Source organism: Morus notabilis, unplaced genomic scaffold (assembly GCF_000414095.1).
Source record: "Morus notabilis unplaced genomic scaffold, ASM41409v2 Scaffold297, whole genome shotgun sequence".
Classification (NCBI taxonomy): Eukaryota; Viridiplantae; Streptophyta; class Magnoliopsida; order Rosales; family Moraceae; genus Morus; species Morus notabilis.
This window is the reverse complement of record NW_010357726.1, coordinates 232,487-251,703: the sequence shown is the minus strand read 5'-3', so window position 1 is coordinate 251,703 and position 19,217 is coordinate 232,487. Positions and strand designations below refer to the sequence as shown.

The window sequence follows — 19,217 nt, the reverse complement described above, 5'->3', positions numbered from 1 at the left end:
ATTCCTGCTCAAGAAAATCCACAAAAAATTATATGAAGTTTAGCTTTACATGGTGAAAAATCACTTCAATTCACCCAAAAGTGCCAGTTGAAGTTATTTTTCAGGTTTTATGTCACATCTAAATACTCTACCTTCATAGTATATGTCCCAAGTGGGATAATATTTAGATCTTACCTTCTAGTAAAGGTTTGAACTTTACACTAGTCTACATCTGCAACCACAAAAATTCTAAGATAAGAATTTATTTAAAAACTGATATTGAACGTCGAATTACTATTGTTACACGGATAAGTACAAGTCGTATCATATCATACAGTGCTTCTACTATTCTTTTTTTATTTTATTTTTAAATTGACCTAAACATTATAGTAATAAACTAACTAATCATAAGGAAAAGAAATAAATTCAACTTTCGAAAAAGTGAAATGAGACAAATAAGGTAGAATACGAACTCAGTTTGAAGATTTTTTCTCTTCTTGTTTCTGGTTTAGACTTGAGGAAATAATTTGATGCGTTAATTCTAAAATCCGGGTTCTAACTCAAGGAAATTAGAATATTTCCAATGCAAGAGAAATGAAAAAAAAAAAAAAAAAAAGATAAAAAGATACTCGTTTTCTCTTTTGCAAATAATTTTCTCTTAGACCAACCTGCAACAACATTTTAATAACTTAATAGTTTGAGTTTTATTATTATTATTATTATTATTATTATTATTATTATTATTATCAAAAAAAGTTTTGAGTTTAAAAATGTAGACTACTTAATAATGACACCACCCGGTTGCTCTTCGTAAAAAAAAAAAATGATCATTCATTCTTGATCTGTCAGTCATTTTACAAATAAAAATACAAATAAAAATTTTTGAAAAGTTATTTTGCTAATAAAACTTGGTTTATCATGTCATTTTCATTGATGTCTCGCTTTGAATTCCTGAACACTTTCAAGCTAAACAATGCCATATTTTGAATTTTGTTCTGCTAACAAATAGGGGTGATAAACATAAAAGAAAACATATTGGAAGAAAAGGAAAAGAAAGGGCAGGGATTAGTGACAAAAATTGGAAAAATATGCAACCAAGCAATCGCAATGTAAAACTGCTGATACATATTAACCTCTGTTACAATGTTTCTAATCAATAATAAGTGGCACAACAGGTAGAATACAAAGAATAACAGGGGAAAGAAAAAGGGGCCAGAAAAGACAAACCAAAACTTCAATAGAACCGATTTTACAAATAGTAACCAAAATAGCAAAAAGAAAAAAAAAAGTATATAAACAGAATTAAGCCCTAAGAAGAGTATCAATGGATTCAAAGAAAATAGGTGCCATGTCAGGGTTTGGAGTCTTGATTGCACACTTGACTCCGGGGTTTCCAACGACTGTGGTGAGTTCGATCAAGAAAGGTGTTCCTTGAGGGAGTTTTGCCGAGAAGTAGAAAACATCCTGGTTTGCGTGCTTGCGTCTTGCGATAAAGAACATGTTTGAGGCAGTCAGCAGGTCCAGAGTAGCTTCCACTGTGCTTATCACGGCACCAGGGAAGTCCTTTGACACCTCGTTTGAGTCGGGCAGGGATCTCCATGTCTGCAAGTGGGGCATTGTTACGATCAAAGACTGGTTCAAATCACGAAAACAATCTTTCCTTTTTCTTTAATAGGAAGACAATCATCTGAATTCTTATATGGCAATTTGCCACACAAACAAAGCCCACTCAACGGCTTACCCCATTGCTTCAATAGAGGGATGGAGGACAATATAACATTATGCATGCAATACGGTATTTAAGTTCTACAGCTTCTTATGACACGTTCACGTTTAACCAAATAGAGGTCCCTGTTAATATTAATCACTAAAGAGGAGATGAATGTAGTCGTACCTCGAGAAAGCTTGCACGCTCCATTCTTCCTTCCTCAGTGAAGAACACGTGCAACAAGATCTTATCATTGAAGTACCACACTGGTTGTTGATTGTTTTTTACAGCAACCTGAAGGAGTGAGCTTGGAGGACCTTGAGACATATTTTGGAAAATAACCATCGGCAGAAGTGTCCTTGCAGATGTCCCAGGTTGCAATTGTGGAACCTAATAGCCCATAAAACATAGAGTAAGAAATTTGAGGCAAGGGATAAAAGACCCCCCAAAAAGAAAAACCTTAAAGCTAGCTACCTGCAACGGTCCAGCAGCTGCAACACCAAATGTATTCTTGTTGAATTGAATCATGAAACCGTCAAGAGCAACCTGTGAGTTGTTCTCAAACAATAAACTGTAAAAGATTTGATCATCCCGTCGTGTGAGCTGAGCACTGATCTGCAAACCTTGACCGGTTGATTCCGGCAGTAAAACAGGCAATGGAGGGCTGCAATGAACATCATAAAATTCAGTAAGTCCTATCAAGAGATTCCTTGCAACTAATTGACTCCTGACCTCCGTAACTTAAATAGTTTGCATGCTCCACCACACTTACCCAGCTGGAGTAGCAGGCTGATCCGTAGGAACAATGGCACTATTATCCAAGCCAATCAGATCACCTAGTAGATCTGGAACTGGAGCAGCAGGTGCGGGCTGAGTTGGTGCAGGACCTGGTTGTCTCGCTCCAGCATATGGAACACTTCCAGAGCTACTTGATGGAGATGCAGCGCCATCAGCAACAGGCGCAGAAGATTCAGAATACCCGGCTTCGCTTCCTTCTGCATACTCATCATCTTCCGTTCTCTGGTTTGTAGTCTTCACGCGCGTTACAAACGCTTCTGGGGGCTTGTGATACACAGAAGATAATGTAGCGATGTTGGCAAGAAGCTCATCCAGAAGAGATGGATCAAGCTGGTTTGAATCATCGCTAATCACTGGCTTCTCTGCTAACACAACATCCTTCGCAGACTGCACAAAAAAGAGTCCTGTCAGACCCAGAATATGTAGTCCTGACAGCATCTAATACGTCCCAATCCCACTTTCTGAAGTAACCACATCAAAGCTGACTCTACTTGAAGACTTGAAATAAGCTTAGTCATTGTGTGGAACCAAAAAGGCATAAGAGTTATTAGGTCATATATTGGATCCTACCACTTGAAGTAAGATCGAGACTTTGTTGAGTTCCATTGTCTAGTCCTATCTAGGGGTCAACCGAGAAGCTAATGTTAGCTGTGGCACATGCATGGGATGATACCACAATATTAACTGTCTGACATACATGCCAAGACAACACCACCACTCCTTTTCCTCAGAGAAGAATAGAATAAAAAGTGAAATGAAGTAACTGTCAAGAAAAAGAAAAGGCAAAAACATATTCTGAGCTGAACCACACCTCAGGGTCAGTTGACAAGAGACGCCAATATATGTACGCACGATCCCGAAGGTCAGGGTTATCTGTTTCTACAGTCGCATTATTCAAGACAACCTGTAAACATATAAATCCAGATCGTGAGAATCTCCTGAAAAACTATCAAAAACAGTATACTTGTAGCTCATGTTAAGAAGGAAATTCTTTATAGTCATGATACTGCATTTTAGCTTTCAGATATAAATAAAAATCCACCTCTTAATCATAATGGATTGGCAATTCCCTCTACATTAGTGACCATGGAATCAGTTGTCTATGGTCATGTCGTGCACAGTACACACAAAAACCAACAACATTTTAATTCGAATGAATTTAATCTACATGTACAAAATGGTTTACTAATCATTCAATGTACACACAATCGAGAAGTAGAGCTTTAAGTTAAACATGTCACAGAGAATTTTATAAAAAGGGTTCCAGATTGGCTACTTTGTTTCCATTTTGGTCGAGGGTATTTTGTGAAGCTCTAATAAGGCCATTTAAAAACACTTAGAAGATTTTTTGGAATAGATACCCAATTTGTTGTAATCCAAAGTAGCCGTATACACATGAAATTCTCGTACTCTTTCTTGAGATATATAGGGAGGACATGGCCCTTTCAATAACAATTTCAGGGTGGGGACAGGAAAATAGAAAGCAGGATCATTTAATGTTATTAATATAATACTAAAACAGACCTGTATCATCTGCTGAGGCCCTTCAGTTGGTTTCTTAAGGAAAAGTTTGACAGTTGCAGTCAGCAGTTGCAACTGGACTTGTGCAGGCTCTTCAGGGAAACTTTCCAGAAAGCTCTCAAGGAGCTCGTCAGCATTATCAATTCTCTCCGCGTATTCGCCAATTATCCAGATCATTGATGCCTAAATCAAGTTAACAAAAAAGGGAAGCCTTATGTATGAGCATGGAAACAATGAGACTCGTTTCTATATGCATCAAGCAGTGAACCTGCACAGTAACAAGGGAAGGACACTAATACCTTAGCTTCTGGTTCATCCAAAGTGTCCAGGCTCTCGCATAGTGTTGCAATAATGGATTCATAGCTGTAAAGCAAGAGAAAGATAAAATAGGATTCAAAGATACGATGTAAAGCAAGAAAGAGAGAACGCACAAAGTTTGGGATATCTCCTAAAGAAGAAGAAGAAGATATCCTTCTCACAAATCAAATAATATAACTTACGTATTGGGATATCTCCTAAAGATATCTTTGATGACAATAATGGCCTCTTGAACCACATAGTTCACTTTAATCTTAATCAGTTCAAGTAGAACACTAATGCACCGCTCAGCTGCCCTATCTAATTTGATGGCACAACGGCCAATTGCACGAACAGCTTTTCTAACAAAATCAACATCAACTTCTGTAGCATACTCTTTAAACTCCAAGAGAACCTACAAAAACGTAATGGAAAAAAGGAAAAAATTAAATAAACTTATTAGCAAATTGCCAGTAGATAAGTTTACTCAGAACTTGTTAACTACGATAAAAATTTACACACCTGGTCTATATTTCGGTCAGAAGCCAGCTTGATCATGATTTCCAACTTTTCCATCTTCACATAAATGGGATCATTGTACTTGCAGAAGAATACCTAGCAAAAGACTAACTAATTATAGACAAGATCTTTCTTCAACAGGCAAGAACCTTAGAAATTATAAGGAACAGGCAAGAACCCAGAATGATTTAATTCACCTTAATTTCATGAGCAAGGATTGTAGGCCGTCTTTGTACTATAAGGTTTATGTTCCGCAATGCAACATATTGTATTTCTGGTTCAGCAGAGAGTAATGTCACAAGTGGAGGAGCCATCTTCTTGCAAAGATTTCTAACCACATCAGTACTAGTTATTAGTTCCATTTGTTGCAGGATCATCTGCAAGGAAAGTGCAGGAGAAAGTTTGTTAATGATGGATAACAAGAGCATGAAAAATGTTGATGGCAATGTGGTAGCAACAATGAGATGATGCCAAACGAGATCAGCCAAAGCATCACCTTCACAGCTGAAAGTACAACTGCGCAGTTAGCATGTTGTAGTCGTGGTGTCACTCTCTCCACTATGTTTTCAGCTTCACGAGCATCAGCTGCCTTGTATCTAGACAGAGCATCCAGTATAAAAACTTGGCCCCACCTGCAAACGTTATCAATTCAACTCAAAACATAAAATACAAAGATCACAAAGAAAATTCCTATAAAAAGCAATATATAGAAGGCAAAGAAACCAATCAAATACCTAGGATCAAAGTTACATTTTAATAAAAGAAACAAACAAATAAAATATATTTACAGAAATTTATGTAAACTTACTCTGTGCATTCATTTAAAGCAGTAAGCAGCTTAGACAGTGTATGACTTGTGATCTCAAAAATGGGTCTGTTACTATTCTCTTGAATTTCAGCCAGAGCAGCAACAGCGTTTGCTACAACCATTGGATTGTTGTCGGATATCAAATCCTTCAGAGATTCCAGAAAACCCCTATCCTCAACCAACTCAGCATTTATGTCATAAAGTTTGGCGACGCATATGGCTGCTGTCTTGCGAACATATGGATCATCATCCTATCAACAGATCAATTAGTCAGTACACCACAGACTGCAAGTAATTCATCAGAATCTTGTTATCCAGATTACAAAAACCCTAGAATGTCCAAAACTTAGTCAGCAACAACCTTAAGACATCTCTGAAGAGGATCACAAAGATATTCTGTAATTTTATCAACACGAATGCACCCCATTGTGCGCACGGCCAAAGCACGAATCAAAGGATTGGGATCCTGTGAGTCCTGCAGAAATGATCATATCACATCCGTTAAAGATGCATAATAGCATTAAATGCCATTAATAAGAACATTCATTTGCTAAAAATTTACGGCTAAAACATAAATTAAACTCCATCTAATGATAACAAGTTCCTTGATCTTTTGGGATAGCACCACTGCATCTCAGTTTGTGCATCCTATTGGTGATGTGATACATATTGTTGCAGACCTTCCATATTCCTCTGTGTAATGCATTTACTAATATAAATCTTTCTCACTGGAAAAAATGCCACACATAAAGGACATCCACTTAACTTGACCAACTAGATAGGGAAAAAAAAGTTGTGTTCTCGCAAGTTAATAAACTTGAAACGAAAGAAACAGTAAAAGTGCCACAAATAACAGCTAAAACTTGGAAAAAGCAAAGTACATTCATTTGGAAACAAAATTGCAACAAAATAGAAGGGTCATCAAGTATAATATCAAGCGTACTCTTCCAACCCCAGAGTTTGAAGTTAGCAAGATAGATCCTTCTGACAAATCATATAGGTTGCTTTCATACAAAGAGAATCTGGATTAACTAATAGTTATATCCAGACAGGAAATAACGAGAACATCAAACAAGCATTTCTTCCCTTTGTCCTCCTAATGATGTAATAAAATAAATCTCAAAATGTAGAGAGAAACGAGGTTTATTTAAGTCGTTTACCTTAACAAATGTGTTTACTGCAAGTATGGCTAGGTCCGGCTGACTTTTAGCATAATTTATGAGATACAAATACACAAGCTTCTTCAGCTCCAAATTTTCCGTTTGCATGCAATTGACTACATCCGTGAAGAGTGATGACACATCCTTCCCAACTGTCATTGCAGCAATCACTTTCTTGACAGCATCTTTTCTCTTATCCTGCACGACAAATAAAAGAACAAATAGATTCACACAACTTCACAAGAGGTACAAAGAAACTGATGAAACAAAAAATCGAGATCAACAAAACGCCCTAAAACTAATATACAGTTTCTTTTCTGTATACGCATGGGGAAAAAAAGTTACATTCAATTACAAACAACAATTTCATAAGTTGCGATCTAATTTGCATTCTAGAATGTTAAAAAAAAAAAAAAACTTTATTCCCTATTTGAATCCGCATAAATGTTAATTATCTGCAAAAGCTTAAAGATCTCATAGATGCAAGATCAAACTAGCTATTTCGCGAGAAATTTACAATGTCTGCTCAGTCGTTTGAATAAAAACAGAATTGAGAGCTTCAAGTCGTTTATACATTCACCATCGTGTAGAATTAACAAAATGCCCCGATTTCCTCCCATTTCCCCACTTGTTTCCCCACTTGTTTCCCGGGAACCAAACGGAACACATATCGTCAACCGAAACCGCACAACAATCCTAATCCAGAACAAGCTATATGAAACGAAGCAATATCCAATCGAGTCCAGAAAAAGCAATCTAAGCAAAGAATCAAAGCATGAACGAACAGATCTGCGCATAAATCTCCACGATACGCCGCAAAAACACCGCAACTCAACGAAAATCGAAAATTCTAAGCGACGCAGATCGAAGATCTGGGTGGCATATAGATATACAAATGCATATACAAGAACATGTATAGGAAGAGAGAGAGAGATTGGAACCTTGTACTGAGAATTGAGCTCCTCTTTGAGCTCAGGGATTTCTCCCTTCTTGGTGGTGGAGAAGTACTTGGAGTCGTGGCCGCTCATTTTCTGTGAGGCTCGTCTCCGAGTCGACGACGACGAAGAAGAAAGTTGCAGAGAGAGGGAGAGAGCAAAGTGAATCGGGCTTGAAGATCAAAGCAGACAATTAGACAAATAAACCGTGTTTGAAGATTCGAACCGGTTTTGTTGACGGGTACGACCCGACTTCTGGTATCTCTCAGTCTCTCTATGTATGAAGGAAACGACGTCACGTTTTAACTTTTAAATGAGGAACAATGAAATGAAGGACAAGTCAAAGCCAATCTTTCCAGGAAAAAAAAAAAAAAAAACAAAGAAGTCAAAGCCAACCTTCCAGTGTTAGAATTTATATAGAAGAGACACCGTGAAAGTCTATCATTTATGTCATTTTAAATAATGGTGTTATTTTAATATTTTTTTTATTAATTGAATGAAAAAAAGTTGAGTGACAAACAATATTTTTTACTATCTTTATTCGTGAATAATATTTTTAGTTTTCTCCCTATTTAGAGTGAAGACACATTTTGTTTTGTTGTTTATTAAAATACGACAATTCAATAGGGGCAAGATGTCGTTTTTAAGATAATATCATGTGTTCATAAGATGACCACCAATTAGAAAAAAAACTATAGCATCTGTTTGTTTTATGCGTTTAAACATATAATTTTAATTATGTTATAATATTTTTTTCTCATAAAAATTTAAAATTTAAATATGAATCATTGATTACTGGGCCGTAGTTTTATGTATGAACCATGAATCTTAAGACGTTTTATTGCCCAAAAAAACGACACTAGAATAAGCGACATGCCTTTTCAATAAAAAGAGGAAACGAGTAGCTTTTTATCGAAGGAAAACAGCAATGGAATTAACCACAAGTCCTTTCTTTCATTAAAGGAAGTAAATCTATCGTATTCGTTTTATTGGTCGAAGCAAACGACATTGTACATAACGGGCATGTCGTTTACTCATAAAATAAGAAACGACGTCGAATCCTAAGAAGCTACAAGTCGTTTTTTCCGCTCGTGGGGCCCACTCGAATTTACAGCGCGTGCGACCACCGCGCGGACGTAGAGGCGGGTTCCTTCTCCCTCTGTATATATGTTCGCCGTGAGTTCGTTCAATCAAACACACTGACGAACTCTTTAGTCTCCGATCATTCAATCTTTAATTAATATTGAGATAAAAAAAAAAGAAAAAAAAAACCAAACCGATTAAAAAATAATCAAAAACAACTCAAGCAAATCTCGAAACTTAATCAGAACTTTTATTCTTTTCGCTCTCAATAATCATGGGACACGGTATTCTCTTCAATTTCTCTCTCCCATCGGAAACTTTTTTTTTTTTTTGTTGGTGATATTTTTGATGGAGATTGATTAATGTTTCTTGCTAATTATTCGATTCGATTTTTCAGGTGACCACAAAGGTCGACCTAGTAAGAAGCACAAATCTTCTGCCAAGGTTTTTTTTTTCGTCTTTTTTGTCTTCGTCTTATAATGTCGTTTTTCCGGTGGTATTATGTTCTGATTTGATCAAGCAATGGATACAGGAAGAGCAGAAGAACCCGTTTTTCGAAGACGAAGATGCGTATTTCGGCGACGAAATCGACGACGATTTCCGCTATGGTGCGTTTTTCTCTTTTTATTGAATTTTCCTTTTTTTTTGGGGTTTTTTTTTTTTGTGGGTTTGAGAATTTGATAAAATTGTGCTGTGAATTGCGATTGATTTGAAGGTGAGGGGAAAAAGAGGGATTTTAGCAAACTAGAATTGAAACCTGATCATGCCAATCGGCCTTTGTGGGCCTGCGCTGATGGAAGAATTTTCCTTGAGACATTCTCTCCTTTGTACAAACAAGCTTATGATTTTCTCATCGCCATTGCTGAACCCGTTTGCAGGTACTAAATTTTAAGTCTTAAACACGATTAGAGTCGCTAATAGAGTTTATGTTTTGGTGGGTTGTTGAATTGTTTATGGTTATGTGAATGATTTCTAGGCCAGAATCAATGCACGAGTACAATTTGACCCCTCACTCGCTTTATGCCGCGGTGTCCGTCGGCTTAGAAACTGAGACAATCATAAGTGTTTTGAATAAACTGTCAAAGACCAAGCTTCCCAAAGAGATGATAGACTTCATACATGGTTCTACTGCCAATTATGGCAAAGTAAAGCTTGTGCTTAAGAAGAATCGCTACTTTATCGAATCCCCATTTCCGGAGGCAAGATTTTGTTCAGTTTTTTCTCCTTTCCCCTCCCCCCCCCACCTGCATAGACTTTTGGGTTGCTAGTAAATTTGGTGGCTATGGATTTGCAGGTGTTGAAGAGGTTGCTCAAGGATGAGGTTATATCTCGAGCAAGGATTACTTCCGAGGTCGGTAAGAGTTCCTTGGCATTGCAAATTGTTGTGGTGCCACTTATTCTTAAGTGCATTGCTTAATTTGAGGTTTTAGATCGTTAAGGGTGGCTTACATGGATCTGTTATGGGTTAGTTATTGCAATATGTGTAATCATTATTTCCTTCCCAAGATTGAATTTCATCCTGGCTTTTAGAAGTGCGTATGTCGTCAATTGCTTACACGTCTTTAGAGAGTTCATCTTTGTAGAATACTTATTTTGGCACACGTTTCATACCCCGGTTGCTGATTTGCATATATCTGCACTCTAACTCTCTATATGTATCTCCCCCCATGTCTGCGCACTGGCACCTGTCTCGTGAAATGTATCTTAATTCAAGTTCTTTACAGGGTTCACATGGGAATGATGGATTTACCATTAGCAAAACTATGGGTGAGATGGGAAATGGTCCTGATAGTTTGCTGAATGAAGCCGAATTGGCTGCTGCAGCTGAGGAAAAAGAAACTCACTCCTTTGAAATTGATCCTTCACAGGTATTGTACGTGTAGTGGCGGTAGATTAGATTCTTAAAACTTTTATAAAGTCCTATTTCTTTATGGTCTTAGGGTCTTTTTTCTTTTATGCTTTAACTTCTGCTATAATCTGTAACTTTGTCTAGTTGCATATCTTCTTCATTTTTGTCTATTTCTTGTTGAAGTCTGTCATCTTGATCTATAATTCGTATCGTATTGACGCATGAGGTGTTTTGATCATATATGTATACAAATTCAATTACCATCAATGAATCTAAAATTTTGGTTAGTCGAACACCTTTTTTTTTCTTGAAATAGATGAATTTGAGGCCTGTATTAGGGTTTTTTATTTTTTATTTTTCCTAAAACCTGTATTAGGGTTGACTATGTTATTTTGTGTCCCAGATTTTTTCACCCCAGTAGGTCATTATCTTTGGATTCTTATAGGCTTTAAGTCAGAAAGTTCGTAATAGAACATCTTCTTGTCAACAGGTTGAAAATGTCAAGCAACGTTGCTTGCCAAATGCTCTAAATTATCCGATGTTAGAGGAGTATGACTTCAGAAATGATACAGTAAGTAACAATATGTTTCCCCTGCTATAGATAGCCAGCAGAGTGGTGAGGCATTCTCTGGTTTTGTGTATGTGTATGGTATCTATCTGTCTGATAGTGTGGACTATTTCTCTGTTTGATACTGCAGGTTAATCCTGACCTTGACATGGAATTGAAGCCTCAAGCACAACCACGACCATATCAAGAAAAGAGCTTGAGTAAAATGTTTGGAAACGGTATGCTTAGCTTGCAAATTTAAGCATATAATTCTGGGAAAGTTCCATATATTATTTTAGAGAGAAGTGAATCTTTTCTTTCTTTCTTTCTTGCTTTCTCTTTGTTTTCTTTATTTTTTTTTTTAATTCACTACAAAATATAATAATCATTATGCATAAAGAACGAGCACATTTCTTAGAGAACAATTTTCAGCACCATAACCAAGCAATACCCAAGATCAATTGGGCAACGAGGAAAAGCAGATGATTATGTATTTTGGAGAAAAAGTTTAGGAATTGGTTAGTTTTACTAGCTCATTATCTTTCTTATATATCGAGAATTTACAAGAATGTTTTCATTATTCACGGTGGCAATTCAGCGGTGATTCCTGTTTTTGTTTACCCTAATTGGATGAACTGGAGTTGAGTTTACAAATAAAATTCTACTTGACCTTACAACTTCATTACTTGGAATTTTCAGGAAGAGCAAGATCTGGCATTATTGTGCTGCCTTGTGGTGCTGGAAAATCTCTAGTTGGTGTTTCTGCAGCCAGCCGAATTAAAAAGAGCTGCCTCTGTTTGGCCACAAATGCTGTGTCCGTTGATCAGTGGGCTTTTCAGTTCAAGCTATGGTCAACCATTCGAGATGACCAAATCTGTCGTTTCACATCAGATAGCAAAGAGAGATTCCGTGGTAATGCTGGGGTGGTTGTTACAACGTATAACATGGTTGCTTTTGGGGGAAAACGGTCTGAAGAATCTGAAAAGATTATTGAAGAAATAAGGAACAGAGAATGGGGATTACTACTCATGGATGAGGTAGCCATATATTTTTGGCTTAAGAACATTTAAAAAAAGCATTACAAAACAAACAAATCACATTGGTTCTGTTCAGGTGCATGTCGTTCCTGCTCACATGTTTAGAAAGGTCATCAGTCTCACTAAATCTCACTGCAAACTGGGGCTTACTGGTATGTATTCTGTAATTACAGTAAATGTCTAGAAACATTTAGTCTGATTCTTTCCACTTGGAGGTGAAAATATGTCATGATTGTAGCTACGCTTGTGAGAGAGGACGAGAGGATTACAGATCTGAACTTCCTTATTGGTCCCAAATTGTATGAAGCAAACTGGTTGGATTTGGTAAAAGGTGGATTTATTGCAAATGTACAGTGTGCTGAAGTTTGGTGTCCAATGACAAAGGAGTTTTTTGCTGAATATTTGAAGAAAGAAAACTCCAAGAAAAAACAGGTCCGTCTATTATAAATGGTCATTTTTGTTAGTACTATTTTTCTTGTTCACAAGATGTTTAAGCTGAATGAATATTTGAATAAAGAGAACCCTAGTGAACAAGTTCCCTGTATATAGTCATATTCTTACTCGGTTGCTTTACTAAACTCTTAATGGCCTCTTACACTTGCAGGCACTCTATGTGATGAACCCTAACAAGTTTAGAGCGTGTGAATTTCTCATACGGTTTCACGAGCAGCAGCGTGGTGATAAGATAATCGTCTTTGCTGATAACCTGTTTGCACTCACTGAGTATGCCATGAAACTTCGCAAGCCCATGATCTATGGTGCTACCAGGTTGTCCATGGCCATATTCTCTCATATAGATAGCTTTCAATTGTGTTGTTTCATGTTTAACCCTGGCAATGTAAATATGCAACACACAGCCACGTTGAGAGGACAAAAATTCTTGAAGCTTTCAAAACTAGTCGAGATGTAAACACAATTTTCCTGTCCAAGGTACTTCACTGGCATTTGTATTTTCTTACTCGTGTTGGTGATTATGACAAAACAGAGTAGATTGTTTCTGTTCCTGGGTTCAGATTCTTTTTCACTTCTTGGTAATAATAAATATTCTTACAGTTTTGTTTCTTGTTTTGAAATTTTTCCTCATTTACAGCCTATATATTGTTTATGATACGAGCCTCATTATATATGATAACCTATTTGAGGAGGAAAAAGAAAAAGAAAAAAACTTAATATCTCATTAAGTTTTAAGATTTTTTCTTCTTCATAGGAAACAGCTGCCATTATATCTAAAAAACTATATATGTATGTATATTTTATATATATATCATAAGCTCCAAAAAAGTTACAGTATTTATCCAGGAGGGTAATTCATTTCTTAATGTAAATTTCAGGTTGGTGATAATTCTATCGATATTCCTGAGGCTAATGTGATCATTCAAATATCATCACATGCTGGTTCAAGACGTCAGGAAGCTCAACGCCTGGGTCGTATTCTTAGGGCTAAGGTTTGTTCTCTTACTATTCTTGGTGTAACTCGTGCTGTCTTCTTATATTGAGATTTGAGATTTGAGATAACAGATGACAGTTTTCATTTACCTCTATTAATCTGGATCTTCTTCTGGTTACCTGATACAAAATCACAACATAATTGATAATTCTTCTAGTTGGTACTATTGTTTTCATTACATGATACATAAGCTGTTATTCTTACCATCAATTGCTCTGATTTAAATTTTTTTTATTAATTATGTTATTGGGTTCAACAGGGTAAGCTTCAGGACAGAATGGCAGGAGGTAAAGAGGAATACAATGCATTTTTCTATTCCCTCGTTTCAACTGATACGCAGGTCAGTTATATCCTTCTTTATTTGATTATATCGATGTGCATGCTCGTGTAATATATATTTCGTTGAGATTGATATCCAACAATGTTATTTGCTCGAATGCAGGAGATGTACTATTCAACTAAAAGGCAACAGTTTTTGATTGATCAAGGTTATAGCTTTAAGGTACTTAAGATGTTGTGTTATTTGCGCAGTTCAGTTCGCTTCGCTGTGCAAAAAAAAATCAGTTTTTACTGCCTCTGGGGACTGATTTTATTAGGCTATGAACTACTTGATTATAGGATCTCTTGAATCTAATTGACCTGTAATTTCTCCTTATGAAAGGTAATTACAAGTTTGCCTCCACCTGATTCAGAAGCCGAATTGAGTTACCATCGGCTTGAGGAACAATTGATTCTTCTCTCCAAGGTATTTTATCTTGGTTCTTTTCAAGTTTTCACTTTGCACCTAATGCTACTTCTTCAAGGGATAGATTCCTCATGTATTTGCTCTATTCACATACCAGGTGCTAAGTGCTGGAGATGATGCAGTTGGGCTAGAGCAATTAGAAGAAGATGCCGATGACATAGCCCTCCATAAAGCCCGTCGTTCTTTGGGTTCCATGAGTGCCATGTCAGGTGCCAATGGGATGGTATATATGGAGTACAGGTATGATGGCTCATTTTTCTCTTTTGTGATGTGATGCGCAGAGATTATTTTTTTTATTTTTTTATTTTCGCTCGCTTGCTTAGTAAAAAAGGTGCGTTTGTGTAAAGATTGGTGCACCAATAAAACCCTGGTTACAGAAATTGTTAGTCTCCCAACATTTTTTTTTTTTTTTTTTTTGGAGTAAGAAAAAGGTTTTATGGGTAGAGGTTGGTATATTCATATGTCCTCGGGCTAGTTTACGGAGCCCACCATCACGGCAAAGGCAACCGGACCACCTAGGTAGGACTTACACGATATAAGCCTTACCAACCCACTTGGATTATGCTACGGTGCTTTGGTTTCTCTTCCGATTTCATCTTTTAGTGCAGTGCACCTACCATCTCTGTTCATGTTACTCATCTTTTTTCACCATTAAGAAAATCTCCGTTCCATTTTACAGTACCGGAAAAGGCAAACTTATCGGCCAGAAGAGTAAGCCCAGAGATCCAGCAAAGCGGCATTACTTGTTTAAAAGGCGTTATGGCTGAGAGTGAGACTGAAGAAGAAACATACAAAAATGGAAAAACTTTTTGAAAGAAGCTTGCATAACAAGTGAAAATATGTCGCTAAACTTGGAAATGAAAGAATCTGGCGTATCTGAAGAACACAATATTACAGAATCAAATTATCCAAAGCTTTTGATTTGTGTAATATAGGCTCTGGTGTTGGGTTTTCTGGTCTAGATGGAAGGACCTTTGTTGTAACTTGTAATTGCAGCGGGACGAAGAAATAATATGCTTACACTGGAGATACTTTATAATGCATCTGCTTCTTTTGTGATCTTTTGTGATGGTTAAGCATATTGAAAGGTTTTGTGATGTACTATTCTACTAGAGAATGAAATACGTAAAAGGATGGTAAAATTTTACATTTGCCTCTTTTTTTTTTTTTTTTTTTTTTTTCCCTCTTTTCTTGGTTGAAGCTTAGAAAATGATTAGGAACTAGTCACAGTAAATAATGGCAGTAGTTTTGAGATGTTTGGTTCATGGATTTATTATTATAATTCATGATTTTAATTTTTGAAATTTAAATTTTTTATGAGAGAAAGACACTGTAGAGAGTCAAGAATTATAATTTAAAATCAGAGACGAATCCTTGAAATAAATATCTCATAAGTTTTGGATGAACGAAGCTTTTGAGCTACGAGATTGGATCATCAGCTTAAAAAAGATTTTTTTTTTTTTTTTTTGTGGTTATGGATTTAATAATCAGGTAATTTTGTAGTCATTTCGGAACCCCACCAAAAAAAAAAGTAATTTTGTATTTATTTATGGAAAAAATATTCATCTATATATCCCCCTTTTTTTTTCCTCTTCTAAACAAAAAAAAAAGATGGTATTCGAAAATTTTGAGTGGCTGAAATTGTCTCTTTAAAAAAAATGCACGATCAAATTTACACCCTCTTAAATTCAAGTCTGACCCCACTCAACGTATCTCATATCTTCTGGTCTGACTTGATAAGTTATTGGCAACTAATCACCTTATGAGCTCATAAGATGGCAAAATTAAAGGGTAATTTTTAAAAATTATTCCTTAAAATAGAGTCATTTTATTTCTATTTTTAATATTAATTATATATTTTTACTTTTTAAATTAGAACTAATTAAAGTGATATAATTTTTTAAAAATGATACTTTTAACGAGTAAAATTTATAAGTGGATATTTAGTTCATAAATTTAAAACTGTGATTTAAAATTATTCTCATTTTTCATGTATTTTTATGAAGAAAAAAAATACTGTAAAAAATTATAAATTATAATTTAAAATTAAATATAAATACAAAAAATAAACGTCCTCTTTTCTCAAACTTTTTTTCTTCCAAACGTTGAACTAGTAATTGATATCCATGTGTTCTCTCTACTTTGTTTGTGCTATTGTTTGGAAAATTGGCACGAAAGGGGTATAGAATCTTAGATGAGGTATGCGTGGCACTTGAAAGTGAAACCTGTCTTGTTATCACTAAGCCGTCGGCAGGAAAGTACATGTCTGTCATAGCATCTTTAGTTATTCTTTTTATCTTGCGTTTTTGTACAGCATTTCTACCGCAGAATCTGCTACCTGTATTTATTTTTTACGGTTAAATTTTATTTAAATCATATCAAATTAAAAATATTACAGTCATTTAATTTATTAATTTAAATTAAAATATAATTTTATATAAAATTTTTTTATTATAATTAAAAAATTAAATGTATTTATTTTTAAGAATTTTTTAATATACTAAGGTATTGTTTATTTCAACGATTTGAGTTTTGTTATAATAAAAAATTATAAAAAATAGTCACATTTAAATTTTTTACTACAGTAAAAAATTCTTACATAAAGTCACATCTCAACTCGAATCAGCAAACTAAACGAATCCTAAAACTAAAATCGAAACCTGTATATTGTAAACAAATTTTGTTATAAATTTAACGGTTAGACAAAAAAACCTACTAACAATTCATTTTTTTTTTAAATCTCCTTTTGTATATTGATCCAAGCTTCGAAACTTGGATTAAGAATACTGCGCCATCAAACGAACTCGATTATCAGCTGTCACCATCTTGAAGTTGGTAAGTGAGCCCACAAACAAACAAGTACTTTCAAGAGAGAGTTGATGGATGACTTTTTTGGATTCTTCACTTGTTAGAGGAATATATGTATTTTTTTAATATATATATATATATATATATATATGTATATGTATATATTTTTCTAGCTTGCGAAGACCTAGGAAGGCAGCTAGTGTTTTGACTGCTTTTTGGGACATGCCTCTTTCACTTTCGTGTATGGAAACGGCACTTGATTGCCCATGACCCACCATTGAGAAGCCATTTTTATTTTACAGCAAAAAAAAAAAAGAGCCACAATCTTCCAATCAAACCCAAAAAAAGATTCACTTCACCGAGCCATACTCAAAAACACTGCTCATTATTGCTCTTGTACATTTGAGTATGTAAGATAACAAAGCCAAGTAGAATACTAAATTTGGCTTGAAATGGACATCACTCCTGATCCTAAGTAGTGGAGACAAGAAGGAAAAAAAAAACCAAGTCATTTGCAGTAAAGGAAGACAGAATGCACAATTCATAGGAAAAAGTAGTACTAAATAAAATAACATTCATAGTATTATATGAGAATCCTTCTTTTGTCAACCATAAGGCACTTGAAGGTTGAAACTTAGGAAACCACTTTGTAGTGTGAAGTCTTAATTTGTGATTATGAGAAAAACATAGAAGTATAGGGAATCTTGATTAGCTACACTAAAACGTGTTAATTTCACTGTAGTAAGGCATTACTATACGTAGTTTTGCCTTGGAACAGTTTGAACGAACAAGATATTTATTTTGGGGCGATATTGTAAGACTAATAAAACTTGTGTGATATAGTGCACATTTGTAAACATCAAATCATATAATAATTAAATAATGTGCAAATTGAAAATCTTCCGGTTCATATGCATTCAGTAACACAATGTTATTCTTCTTTAACCTACCTAATTATCCCCTATAACACTTTTTTTTTTTTTGAAGGACCCATCTATGAAGCTTATGACTTTCTTTCTCTACCTATATATAGTTATATACCTATATTGCTTTCTTTTTGAGTTGAAGTGAATATTTTGCTAAGACCGTATAAAATGAATTCATCCTGCTAAAGAAAAGAGGCCAAATTAGTTTATCCTTCTAAGCTCTTTTACACATTTGAGTCATTTTTCATACTTAATTACCAAAAGTTGCATCATTAGCCTAATGTGGCTCTCTATATCCTGTCTGCTATATGGACATTATAAAGAATAATAAAGCCAGTCCACTTAAATAATCATGTTAGCATTCGTGTACATTCTTATTATATGATTTTCTGTTAATAATTGTAAGAGACAAGCTACTGCTTAAGCATGGAATTTTCTGTGTACCAACAAGGACCCTCTTTTTTCTTAGTCGACCAAAACAAAAGGATGGAAAAAAAAAAAAAAAAAAAAAAAAAGGAAAAGAGAGAGATTTTTTAATACTGGTGCTCTTGAACTTTACATGGTTTAGCATTTTATTCCCGAATTCTTAAAATAGTTCTAATCAACTCTAATCATTAACGGGAGTTAAATTTTAGAGAATTTATGACGGATGTAAAGATTAAAAAGGGAGTAAAATGTCAAAATACGAGAAGTTAGAGGCATAAGTGCTAAAAATTATTGTTATTCTATCCATAATTTAACCCCCGTTAACATTTGAAATTAATTGCTATTACTTCATGGACTCCAAAACTAAATTGTCAAGAAGAAGAAAAAAAAAAAAGAGGCAAAAGTGTCGAAGCGTGAGAAATTTAAGGACACGGATGTTAAAAACTCCTTAAAAATAAAATAAAAAAAAGGGTTTTTTTGTCACTCATTTTCTCTCAACATCTTCTCCTGTACTCCGGAAAGGTTCTTTCTCGGGGTATCTATGGATTTTGGAATTAGGCTAGCTAGTGATGACTAATCTTTTACACAATCTTATAGCAGTGTAATGATAGGCATTTTGAAGTT

General features: G+C 35.2%; 2 protein-coding genes across 2 annotated transcripts; one reads left to right on the top strand and one right to left on the bottom strand.

The window, feature by feature from the left end:
- Positions 1–1,226: 1,226 nt before the first annotated feature.
- On the bottom strand, positions 1,227–7,975 carry LOC21406991 (beta-adaptin-like protein B). The gene is made up of 15 exons (XM_010090770.2): positions 7,732–7,975; positions 6,791–6,988; positions 5,992–6,105; positions 5,631–5,881; positions 5,319–5,454; positions 5,020–5,199; positions 4,826–4,918; positions 4,507–4,718; positions 4,306–4,369; positions 4,010–4,189; positions 3,297–3,389; positions 2,460–2,872; positions 2,162–2,351; positions 1,874–2,077; positions 1,227–1,581 (listed from the first exon to the last, which is right to left on the bottom strand). Exons 1-15 carry the CDS (start codon positions 7,816–7,818, stop codon positions 1,282–1,284), a joined length of 2,715 nt encoding a protein of 904 aa, XP_010089072.1. The 5' UTR covers positions 7,819–7,975; the 3' UTR covers positions 1,227–1,281.
- A 959-nt stretch (positions 7,976–8,934) lies between these two features.
- LOC21406990 (general transcription and DNA repair factor IIH helicase subunit XPB1) lies at positions 8,935–15,560 on the top strand. The gene is made up of 20 exons (XM_024175462.1): positions 8,935–9,092; positions 9,206–9,252; positions 9,341–9,416; positions 9,524–9,686; positions 9,785–10,007; positions 10,103–10,159; positions 10,533–10,676; positions 11,148–11,228; positions 11,356–11,443; positions 11,904–12,241; positions 12,318–12,393; positions 12,480–12,673; positions 12,846–13,009; positions 13,099–13,171; positions 13,573–13,686; positions 13,948–14,028; positions 14,131–14,190; positions 14,350–14,433; positions 14,531–14,673; positions 15,113–15,560. The coding sequence occupies exons 1-20, from the start codon at positions 9,083–9,085 to the stop codon at positions 15,198–15,200; spliced, it is 2,304 nt and encodes a 767-aa protein (XP_024031230.1). The 5' UTR covers positions 8,935–9,082; the 3' UTR covers positions 15,201–15,560.
- Positions 15,561–19,217: the final 3,657 nt, after the last annotated feature.